This window comes from Ambystoma mexicanum, chromosome 10 (assembly GCF_040938575.1).
Source record: "Ambystoma mexicanum isolate Mex_15411 chromosome 10, UKY_AmexF1_1, whole genome shotgun sequence".
In the NCBI taxonomy this organism is placed as follows: Eukaryota; Metazoa; Chordata; class Amphibia; order Caudata; family Ambystomatidae; genus Ambystoma; species Ambystoma mexicanum.
Window position 1 is genome coordinate 1,516,571,785 of NC_090932.1, and position 12,929 is coordinate 1,516,584,713.

Here is a 12,929-nt window from a genome sequence, read left to right on the forward strand (position 1 = left end):
GTCGATGGAAAGACTAGTAACCGATTTTACCTCCTTGCTCCATACTTTCAGCTCTCACCAGCTCCTCCTACTCTCCTCTGCTATAATATCCCCAGTCTCCTTTATTTCTGTAGCTTTCAGGTCTCTTCCTCCTTCTAGCCTCCAGCCTTCATGAAATGCACGCCTCCTGCTCCTGCAAACCACACTGCCAGACTGGGCTGCCCGACTTATAAAATACTCTCCCTCCTCAGGTTGGGTCTGTACTTGTGAGGGGTAATTAGATGAGGACTGTGATTGACTGTGGCTCCTACATTCCTGTGGGTTAAAATGAAGATGAGGGGTCCATCTTAAGTCTATAAGAAACCTGGCATCAATTTTGGAAATTCTGTGTGTACATGGTGTGTCAGGGTGAGCTGTCTGTGCCTAAGACAACCCTGTAGTGGAGCTTTGGGTAGGCAACTTTAGGAGGGCTAGGGGTGGTTATATTGCTTTCTCCATGATCCCCATAGTCTTGTCATTGTACTCGCATTTTCACAGGTTTGCAGACTTTCTTCACTGATCCACAAACCCTTTTGAGGTTGTGAAGCATGCAAGACTTGTGAAAATGGCGTCCACACTGTTCCCAGGCTGGACGTTCCCATGTAGCATCTCATAATGCCCAGGATGGGATGTCCAACAAGATTGGTGGAAGAGGGTGTCACTACTGTGACTAACTCCTGCTAAGCGACCCGGAAAGAGGAAGAGTGCCCCAGATATGCTTCCCATTCTGCCACCAGATCCATCATCCACTACCTCTGGAAGTCACGTGGCCGCTAAAAACACTCTCCCACCTGTCTGCACCTAGCATAAATTATCAATAAAATGATTTTGAAAATCTCGTAAATTTGAAATCTAATGTGTAGTGTCCAATTAATATTCTGTGTGAAAATGATACTTCCTAAATTATTCTTCTTCCTGACATTTTGTATTTTCAGATCACAAGCAGTGAACCCAATGTCATGTGGCTGTCAGGACTGCATATCCCAGAGTCCTATCTTACAGCACTTGTTCAAGCCACTTGCAGGAAGAATGGCTGGCCACTTGACCGATCCACATTGTATACTCAAGTGACTCAGTTCAGCTCAGAGGATGAAGTCACTGAACGCCCTGGTCAAGGTACCAACATATTTCCCAAATTTGTAATGTTCTGTGAAGAAAGGAAAATTGTAATGTCCAAAAATCAAATGTTACGTTGCATTACAGATGGCCAAATAATAATGTTACCATTACACTGAGACCAGTTGTAACCACTGGAGCAGACATATGGCTTACACTATTGGAGTGTAAAATGAGTCGGCTTTAAAGATGCTTTTCCTAAGCTGTTTTGGTTATTTAGTGCACTTCTCAGTCAGTGGAGGCATATAGTTTGCAAGGGCGCCTGATCTCATTGCTCGCTTTTATTTTTAAAGACCTTCTTTTTATTGGTATTTTAGTAAATGAAAACCAAAGGTTGCACAACCATACAAGCCCATCGACACTCACCCCCCTTTCCAGTTCCCTATAACCATCTTGACCCCAGTGAATCACTTTGCGGTAAACAAAGTTGTTCCCAAAATAATAATGTCTACCCATTTTGTCACACACGATAATGTTCCCTCTAATAAATAGCATTAATATATATATTTTTTATTGTTTGCTTATTAGGCGCTTATACAAGAAGAAAATACTTTTTCAAAGCTCCCACAGGGCAGTGGAGGGAGCAGGAGTTGGAAATGCATTAAAATGCATTAATATATCAATATATATGAGCAGTGGGGGGAGGAGGAAAACAGGACAAACCTACTATGCCTTATGAGTATTCAGAACATGCGAGTGCAGCAAGGAAGAAGGCAGTGCCGTGTCGTACTGTGCTACGTCTTCCCATTTTCCTCATATCTTTTCAAGTTTAGTAGGGCGACTCCTTCATTTGTAAACAACCCTCTCCAATTCTATTCACACATCAGTCCAATACCAGACATTTGGGAAAAAACAAATAACTGTCTGATATTATCCTTGCGTATATTGCTTAGAACAAGGCCGTCCAGCTAAAGAATCTGATATTGTCTTTCGTCAAACTCTCTAACTCAAGGGATTGTTCCTATCACTCTAAAAAAGACCGCCATAATGTCCCTGCTGAAGAAATCTTGCAGAATTATCCTGTTGGGCGCTTAATCCATCATGCCAAAATTATGGAAAAGGTAGTAACTTCCCAATTACAGGCTCATGTAGACAAATATCAAATACTGGACATTTTTCAATCTGGCTTCTGCCCATTTCAAGGGACAGAGACGGGTGTGGGACGATATCCAAAACATGCAGACACAAAGGCTCCTTGACTTTGTTGATTAAGCTGGCCCTCTCCTCACCACCAGGCTGTCAACGGTAGCAGGAGTGTCTGAACATGTGCTGGCATGGTTTTGATTTTTCTTAGCAGACCGCAACCAGTGTGTGAAGTTAGGACCCTTTCTATCAAAGGCCATCCGCATTCAATGTGGAGTTTCACAGGAATCATCACTGTCTCCAATTGTATTGCTTATTTATGATTGTTGAAGTTCAATCTTTCATGCCACTCTTATTTATTTATATACAGGAGGAACAATGCTCTTTTGATCACAAAAGAACGTACAATAGATAAGAAATCAGATTTGATGGGATGCAGTGAGCTTCTTACAGTGGGGTGAGTTGGAGGGACATTCTGACCAGGTTGTGGAGGGGTGTAAATGGAACAGTCACTGCGGACAATACATAAGTGGACATAGATAGATTAAGGACAACTAAACATTGGACATTTGTAAGTGCAGGTAGGCGGTACGGCCAGCTGTGCTCTGGATGTGACCATGATGGGTTAAGTGCTAGAATGGGAGCAGAGGCATGTTAGAGGCAAGGGAAAAATGTTAGCTAGCAGGCAGATGAGAAAGATAGGTTAAAACGTTAACTCAGAGGTGAGAAGGTAGGCTTTTAGTTTGGTTTTGCATCATCATCAGCCATCCAGCCTGGTGATGGTACGAAGACATAGGTGTGAAGTGAGGGAGTTCGAAGAGAGTCCTGGTAGCGAATTTGATGATCTTGTCGAGATGACAGAAGTATAGTTGGGGAGACCAAATAGGATGCTGGCCCAGTAATCCAGTTTAGTGAAGACACGTGTGGTTAAGAGATGCTTGTCAGGCTGAGAGAATTCCTGTGTCCGCAGAAGCTGCTGAACCCCCGACCATCCCCCTGAAATCTAATCCTCAGAACCAGATTAAACTCAGCTCTGTTAACTACACCCCAAAGGGAAAGGGGGAAGTTTATAACATAATAAACACCAGGTTGGCGACGTCTAGACTAGCTGATGCTGAACCTGCAGTGAATACATAAACAAACACAAATCCTCATATTACTTACTTAACATTTAGGTTTAAAGACTCTGGGCCTCATTACGACCCTGGCGGAAGGCCATGATGCTACTAGCACCATGGTCCATGCCGGTAAGTTACCGACTCCGCCATGGAGAAAGGGGGAATTACCACCCCATTACAAGGTTGGCGGGGCGGTAATTCCCCCTTCCTCCATGGCCCTTCCCCACTCCCATTTTTGCCCCACAGGGCTCAATGGGAATGGGGAAGGCGCTAAGTACGGTGCTGCAAATTGCGGCACCGTAATTAGCACCAAGGTCCCTTTGCAGGTCCCTACTTTAACGGCTGGTCTACACCAGCCGTTAAGGTCGGGTCCCGCAAAGGGACCTCGTAATTAGGCACTAATAGGTTAACGGCGCCATTAGCGCCTGGGTCGTAATGAGGCCCTCTATATCCTTAGCTAAAATGTAAAGAATCATACCTGGTTCTTCTCCTAAAGTATCTTAGAGAAGATTGAAGAAATTGCTGAAAATATCTTTATACCACTTTTCTTGAGTCTCTTGAAATAGACAGCAACTCCTTTGTATTAAGCAACCAAATGAGCCTTGAACTTTGCTTTTAAAACTGTATATAGTTCCAGTTAAGATAGGCTTAAATGAATGCTGTTCTTCATTCTTTTCACTTGAGTTTTAAAACAAGCACACGTGATAATAGAGTACATTGTTTCTTGAAGAACGCGCACACTTGACCAAAAAAAGTAGAAACATTTACCGCGCACACGTGCTAAAAAAACACACGCGCTGAAGAACACACGCGCTGAAGAACACACGCGCTGAAGAACACAGGCGCTGAAGAACACACGTAGCAGTCTTTCGTCGCGCACACGTGCTAAAGAGTTCACGTGCTGAAGAACACACATGCTGAAGAACACATGCGCTGAAGACCACACGTAGCAGTCTTTCGTCGCGCACACACGCTAAAGAGTTCACGTGCTGAAGAATTCACGTAGCAGTCTTTCGTCGCGCACATGCGCTAAAGAGTTCACGTGCTGAAGAGCACATGCGCTGAAGAATTTACATAGCCGTTTTTGACGCGCACAAGCAACAGTAACTCCAAACGCACCAGTTAAAGAGTTCTGACACTCGCAGGAATCCAATCGTACGCGGGAAGGTAAACACGTCACACGTGCTAAATACGTAGCGCTCACAAGTTAAACCTCGCGCTTACTTTCAAATGAAAGTCAAAATTCACGCACCCTTTTAAATCAGTATGACATTACAGTTCAAAACTTGAAATTACTTTTTCTTTTTTTTAAAATGTCTCAAAGAAAATCTGAGCAACAAATTTACATATCCAAATGAAAGTCACTTAACTTTAGAATGGTTTTCAAAGAACTTCAGAAACTCTCCTGTCAACCTGGATACATCGCCTGAAAACCCCCAAAAGAGTAGCCGCTCGACAGGAAGGACCTGGAAGTTCAAATCCACAAGGCCCAAGACTTCACCAGGAGCAGCTACATATATGTCCTCTCAGCTGGGGCTACGACAAAGAAAGGCAGAGAGTGACAGTTTAGAATGTTCATTGTTGTCCTGCTGTCCTCTCTAGCCAATCAAAGCTTCTATTGAGAAACTCCATCTTGCATTTGGCCAGAACCAGGATTCTGTATTGAGAAGTTAAGGCCAAACCAACCAAAGTAGAACACTCCCACCCACACAAAACTAATCTACAGTCCTCAAATAAAGGGGAATAAATAAAGGAAACCTGACAATGCTTGGCTGTTTCGAAAAGGAGGTGCCTGATTTTACTAATATTTAGGAGGTTGAGGCGAGCTGCTGTTCCAGTTATAGAGATTACGTAGAGAAGGTGTGAGATGGGTTATAAATGACGTCAAGGTTTCTAGCTGAAGAAGAGTAGTGGAGATTGTCAGGTGGCAACTGGATAGGCAAAGGAAGAGATGAGATCTTTTGGCAGGGAAGAAGTGTACCTCTGTTTTGGTAGAGTTTAACATCCGAATGTGCAAAGCCATCCAATATTTAATGCCATACAGACATCCGCAAAGAGTTGGTACAAGCACCCAAAGGAGGAGATTAATGCCCCAAGAGCAAAAGTGTAGAGTGTAAATGGAAACACCAACAGTTGGAGGAGTGAGTTGAGAGGTGTTGTTGCTCCAGGACACAGAGAATTGGCGAGGTGTAAGGTAGGTTTCAATCCAGGCAAGGGCTTGATCGAAATCCCAAGACGATAGAAAGTATTAAGGAGATCAGAGTGATCGACAGTGTCAAAGGAAGCAGACAGGTCAAGGAGAATTGGGATAGAGGATAGATTTGAGTGCTTGACAGAGGCGATGAAGTTGTACACATTTATGAGAGCAGTTTCCATGGATTAACAGGAGTGGAAACCTTCTTGTAGTGGGTCTCGAAGGTTGTGGATGTCTAAGAAATTGGTAAGACGGTTGAACACAACCCTTTAGAGCCTATGCAGGCCATACGCAGATATATCTGTAGGTTGTTGACCCATTGGTGTCTTTCACAAATATTGCTTGTTGTATTGATGAAAATAGCTCATAGTGTTGGGGCCTAAACGGTTAATGGACAATCCAATTTGCATTCCTACTCCCCCCCCTCCGCCTGTTTGGCCTGCCTTTTTCTTATGCCTTCTAGGTAAAGAACTTGGGATGTTATTGGCAGTCCAACTAGGGCTGTGATCTACTTGTTCTATTGCTACTTTATGCCTTCTCCTTTATTGCTCCATCTGATTTTTCCAGCAGTGGGCTGCCTCATTGATGAATTAAAAATGAGGGTATGCCAATGCCACTTTGATAGGTATTCCATAAGAACTACTGCAGCGACAGCAACTTGTTCAAAATGCGGCAGTCAGATTGATCTTTAGAGTACCAAAGTCTTCATCGAGCTCAGCACTACGTATATCTCTGCATTGGTTGCTCTGCCAGAAAATTGATTTTAAAGTTCTCTGTTTAGTTTTTCATTGTCTAAATAGACTTACTCCTGCATATCTGTCTGAAAGCATGTCATATTATCATCCAATGAGATCACTTCGATCAGCAGATAAAAATTTACCAGTGGTACCTTCCACCTCCATAGGAGAGATACATTTTTATAGGCACCTCGATTGTGGAATTCTCTACCTCTGCATCTTAGAAGCATGACTTCCTTATTGCCATCTTGTAAAGCTCTCAAGACTTATCTTATCCGATGATATCAAACTCATCTCCTTTTCTGCTTTACATTTCTGGTGATCCGTTATAATTAAGACCTGCGCCTAAATGCAATTAAATCTGCCTTGATGTGCGATATAAATACAAAATCCAAAATTAATTTTTGTTTTTGTTTTATTTGTTTATTGGTTAAAATGTGTTCAACCTTAACATAATTAGCTAATAAAACAATGCATACAAATGCATTTCTTAAAACTCTTCACTCAAATCAAGTCACTCACGTTAAAACATTTACTTAATCCAAAACAATAAAACATTTCCCAATCAACGGCAGTTTATCTAGCAACTATATCACCAGATCAGCACCACTTTAATCATACTAAAATCACCAAACACAATTTCATTTAAATTCAAACTATTCAAACAATTCACCACAGACATTACAGTAGTTGTTTGACACGCAAGTATACTTCTTTTCCAAAATATTTCTAATTCAACAGTGGCAACAGTCGCACAAACATCAAAGTACATTTTAAAGTACACATATCTCAAACTGCAACACTCTACCAAGAGATATTTCAAGGTTTCCATCTTATTTCCGATGTTACAAAATCTACAGTCTGTCTCAGATGCCTGTACCAACTTACGTCTCAATAACAACTTGGTTAAAAATAAGTTCCACCGGAAGCATAGAAAATCCTTTCTAACTTTAGGAAAGCACACAAGAAAGGCTACTGTCTGTCGGAGCCTGTCTGTGCCTGAAAGCCCACCCACTCAATGCTATTCCATGCGCCTATGCCTCGTACTTGCAAACTGGATCCCTCCTACCATGCCTACCATGTGGCGGCAAAACTACGGTCCCTGACAGAGCACCATGCAAACCTTTCCCCAGCCAGCATGTCATTGTTGCACCCAGCAAAACTGGTTCCGTTGCATCACCCCAATGAGCTTACTTGCCATTACCACTACATTCGCTGAGCTCACCCGCACCAACTCATTATGCAATGTTACAGCAATGTCCCCTGCTCTTACACCAACCCGCCCACACTACGTCTCGCTCAGAAGTACTACGCCCGCCCAGAACTAAGCAACCTTAGTCCCAACTTCCTTTTGAGAAATCTCCCCACTTCAGCAGCATGGCCTCCTTCCATAACCCTACCTTCACTGAATCATGCATTGGAACGGTCCCGTCACTACGCAAACATCTCATTTGGTGCACCGAACGCACCAGATGCAACCTCAATCTTGATGCTCTCCTCGTACAACAACACTATTCCCCTCTAGTATGACTCAACAATATGTGCATCCCCGACCAACCCCATATCCACCTCACAAACCTTGCCCAGTGATGCCCTGCTCGCCGCCCCAGTAAACATTCCAATAACTGTCACATTGTACAACAATCATCACCCATCCTACCTCTTATTACCCCCATGTGGCCACCACTTGCAAAAAATGTAATGAATGTTTTACCTGGCTCATGTATTCCACATGCAAATACTGCAATTAATGTCTTACCTGGATCATGTATTCCACCTGCCAATACTGCAATGAATGTCTTACCTGGCTCATGTACCCCACCTGCCAATACTGCAATGAATGTCTTATCTCGCTCATGTACCCCACCTGCCAATACTGCAATGAATGTCTTACCTGGTTCATGTACGACACCTGCCAATACTGCAATGCATATCCCACCTAGCGTATACCCATGCACTCCACCTGCAAAAAACGTAACAAATCTCCCTAATACTTCTCCAAGAATTATGCTTTCAGACCCACATATCATGCCTTTACCCGCTCCTGCCACCAGCCGTTCCTGCCCCAAAGACTACCACCCTGTACACCACCACTCATCCCAATCTCCCCCCACTGAAACTGGCTTGTAATGCATTCCTGCACAGCTGGACAAGTGTCCTGCCAGCACCTGCACTACCCAAGCCCACGCATGCCCTGCAATCGGTGCTACCCAAACCCACAAGTTCTCTGCCACCCACTCTCACCCTCTCTAGCTCTGCACCCCCAAGACCCAAACCTATGAACACCACCTCACCCGCACCAGGAAATAAATAATTACATAACCTTCGCATTAGAACGCTCTGGCACCCCATTGACTCCCAACAGTTCTCCTACCCCATCACTTGCAACATCAGACTTATCAGGTTTTCCAGCCGGACCTCACAAACCCCACCTCCCGAACTCCCCCCTCCACTAAGAGCCCATTGGCCATCCCCAGCACTCAGAACAAACCTCTAAACTGTGCCCTCATCAACATCAAATCCCTGGGCACCCATGCCGTAGAAGCTCACAACCTCATTCACAACCAAATTGACCTACTAGCCGTTACCAAATCTTGGCTACATAGTACCTCAGACCTCACGCTCAGCCTACCCATCCTACCCAACTACCAGATCCACAGAACAGACCAGACCAACGCCATTGGTGGTGGAGTAGCAATCATCTACAAAGCTGACCTCCAGATCCACACCCTCCCACTTCCACCCTATGGCAGGATACAAAACGCTGGTAATCAAGCTCAAAACCAACCACCAAACATCTTTCACCTTTCTTCTGCTCTACCGATAACCCAGCACCAACAACTCTTCTGACTCTGAAATTCCTCTCTTCATAACACCATTCCTCAAACCTGCCAGTAAATGTATAATCCTAGATGACTTTAACATAGGCTTCAATTATCCCACTGATCATAAAGCCACTAGTGTGGTTCACACCCTCCAGGACATGAATGTCACATAACATGGCTCTTCTCCTACTCACACGAAAGGGCGCACCCTCGTCTGGATACTTAGTACTAAGGTAACCACTGAAATATCCCACATAACTCCAGTCCCATGGTCCGACCACTATCTGATTGAATTCAAACTTCACTGCTCCAACACTAAGAGCATCCCTCGACCTACATCCACCCAAATCCTAGCAAGAAGTAGACGGAAGCTCACCTATGAAACACTTAAACCAATCCTAACCTCTCTCCTTGAAACTCTGCCCTCCAGCTGCAAGAGCCCAGAGGCTCTCGCATACCACTACCATGACAGCCTCATAGTCATGCTAGACCAACATGCCTCCCTCAAAAACAAATCCCTGAAACTACTCAAACCTGCTAACTTCTGGTTCTCTGATGAATTAGTCCTGCTCCTTAGGCAGAAAGGAACCAATGAGCACTTACACAAGAAACACCCCACACCCAATAATGCCACCCTCCTCGCTGCCATGTCCAAAACCTATAAAGATGCAATTTTCGCAACCAAAGCTGCCTCCTATGATAACAGAATCAGCATGGGGAGCTCCAATACCAAGGAAATCTTCGCCATCCTGCGCGAACTAGAAAACCTGAGCGCACCCACTACCCTAGTTGATCCTAACAAAGCATGGTGCACCACTATCCAAACTGCGCTCAGCACCAAAATCAATCTATTCTGGAATAAAACAAGTGAGCAACTCCTATTAGCCACCAATCCCACACACCAACTCCCTGTATAGCATGGCCCAGCCGTACCCCCCCACAGGGGCCACACCCTAGCTTCTCCTTCCACACAGTATCTGAAGAGACTGTTCTGAAGACCATCCAGGCCCTCAAACCCTCCAATTGTAAAGGAGATACTTGCCCAACCAATATCATCAAGCTCTGTGCCCCAAGACTCACCCCCATCACAACAGAATTGTTAACTCCACTTTCAACTCCTGCAATATTTCCAGCCTGAGATACCCCCTTACAAAAAAACCCTCACTGGACCTGACTGTCTCCACCAAATATAGACCCATCACTACAGTACCCTTCTTGCTCAAAATACTAGACCACATATCCTACATACAATGCCAGCAATTTATTGAACAGCACTCGTTCCTTGGCACCAGACAATCTGGCTTTCGACCAAAACACAGCACAGAAACAGCCCTTATCGATCTCAAAATGTAGCTAGACAGCATTAGAGACACTGGTAATGCCGCAATCATTCTATTCCCTGACCTCTCAGCGGCATTTGATCTTGTGGACCACGACCTGCTATGCCTGAACCTCTCCAATTCCTTCTCCCCAGAAGCAGTCCGTTGGATCAAATCCTTCCAAAGTGACTGCACTTCTAGAATCTTCATCGACAACCACTCCACTGACCCCATCCCCGTCCCTGTCGGCACCCCACAAGGGTCCTGCTTATTCCCTACCCTTTATAACACCTACGCCAAACCCCTCTTTGACATCTCAGACACTCTAGGAATCACCTACGACAACTCTGCAGATGATACTATACGCAACTTCTCGTTCCCCTGTCTGGTAATTACACTAATGATTCAAATAACATCAACAAAGTCTTCTGCACCATCTAGTCTGGAAGGCTACCCACAACCTGCGTCTTAATGACGATAAAACAGAGTTACTTGTTGTAGGCTCACTAGCTTGTCTAAAATCCCTGGACCCATATTACACTGCCTTCATCATTGACGGCTCCTACATTCCACTCCTCAAACATGCCAAAACCCTAGGTGTCTACCTGAGCGCTGAACTAACCATGACTAGGCATGTTAATGCCCTAGCATCTGCCACCTCCTACTCCGCCAAACTCATTTCCTTAAGCATAAAATTCCTAAGCCCTAAGAATTGTGTTAGGCTAGCTAGAGCTATCATCCTGAGCAAACTGGACTACTGAATGCACTCCTTAAAGGCACCTCTTCCTCCAACCTAGCCAAACTACAACTGCTCCAAAATACAGCCCTGGGAGCAGCACTGGGCCTCCGCAAATTGGACCACATCTCCTCCACACGCAGAGAAGTCCATTGGCTACCCATAAAAGCCCGGATTGGCTTCAAAACCCCCACTATAGCACACTGATGCATCCACAATGAAGCCCCCACCTATCTGAACCACTGCATTACAAAGAAACAGCATCACTGCATACTCTGCTCATCCAATCATTTTACCTTAGTGGTCCCCCGCTATAAACTTGCCAGAGCAGGGGGTGTGAGCTTCAGTTCTACTGCCCCTACCCTGTGGAACTCACTACCTCCTCATCTAAGAAATGAGCCCTCCTACGCAGCATTCAAGAAACTATTAAAAGCTTAGTTATTCAACAAATACAACTAACGCTTTAACCAAGAACTGTCTAATATGCACTAAAAGCTGAACATATTGACTGTGTTGTCCCTTTGTATACTACTACTATGTTCACAACGCTGTGATACCTGTGTGCCTGGCCATTACACAAATGTTAAAGTAAATAAATAAAAATAAATGGGACAAAGGAACATTTCCAAATAATGGACTATAGTGCCTCTATGCCCGTGTTCATTCTGAAGGTGGGTCAGACTCTTATATCCATGCAAATAATTGAACATTTAAACACCAGTCCTGAACAAGCATAATTTTTTTACCCTTGTTGAGTCATTCACCAAGTCTTCATTCGAGGAACCAAATACCTTCAATATTGGGGGACAACGATCTGCATACTCCACCAAGGTTGGATCCAAATGTTTTTTCATAATTTCTGCAATATCACAATACAGAATATTCTCTGGAGCCTGCAGAAATTTCCTATACATTAATAGAATTTTCTATTGGCCTTTAACCTTCAAAGAATTCAGGCCCAATTTGTATCTGATAGCTACTATTGGTACTGAGTTTGGAACACCTAATACACCCCGCCAGATAACCCCTTCCAGTAACGGCAAATGTTCAACACCCAATCATCAGGTGACTCAATACCATACAATAATTTCGGGCTGACTTTTGCCACAAAAAACTTGATTAAAGGGATCAATGAAAATGTACAATAACGGTTCCTTATTTGTTTCATTTGGGGAATTAAAGCTTCTGCTTTTACACTCAAGTGGCCAATGAGAAATAATTTGTTTGGATAACTACTAATGTGGAATTCCAAATTAGTTAAGGGTTTAACCCTACTAAAAATTGTGTTATTCAGTGACCAACAAACATTTATTTTTCTAGGTTTAATCTAGGGTTAATCTTTAAACAGTTTTCCTTGGTGAATACTTCAAAAGCTAACAATAACCATGGCAACCCCTTTCATGTGCAGTCTATTAAAATGATTTTGTCAGCATATGCTAACCAACAAATTGACAGATTCCCGAATATTGGGGTAACAAAAGCTGCCCTCTCCAAAGAAATACCAATATCAGCCATGTATAGGTAGTAAAATGCACCCCTGCTTCAATCCATTACTCGTGGCTATCTTTTGGGACAGTAAACCTTCCTGGTTCAGCCTAACCCTCATGTTTCGTCGTTCATGCAATTTTTCTTTTTTTTTTAAACTTTGGTTTTATTAGCATTTTCTTATTATAACAAACCGGGCAAACACAGTAGTACCTATAATGCAATTGACTGGCCCGTTTAACCCTTAGTCCCACCCCCTCCCTCTACTCCCCCTCCCCAACACTGGCCCACCCCCCCC

At 43.8% G+C, this 12,929-nt stretch overlaps 1 protein-coding gene across 1 annotated transcript in view; it reads left to right on the top strand.

Annotated features, from left to right (window-relative positions):
• Positions 1–12,929, top strand: part of DNAH10 (dynein axonemal heavy chain 10) — a 2,725,177-nt gene that overhangs the window by 2,632,241 nt on the left and 80,007 nt on the right. Inside the window, exon 77 of the mRNA XM_069619694.1 lies at positions 954–1,134. Within this exon, the coding sequence (XP_069475795.1) occupies positions 954–1,134 (181 nt within the window). The remainder of the gene's footprint in view (positions 1–953; positions 1,135–12,929) is intronic.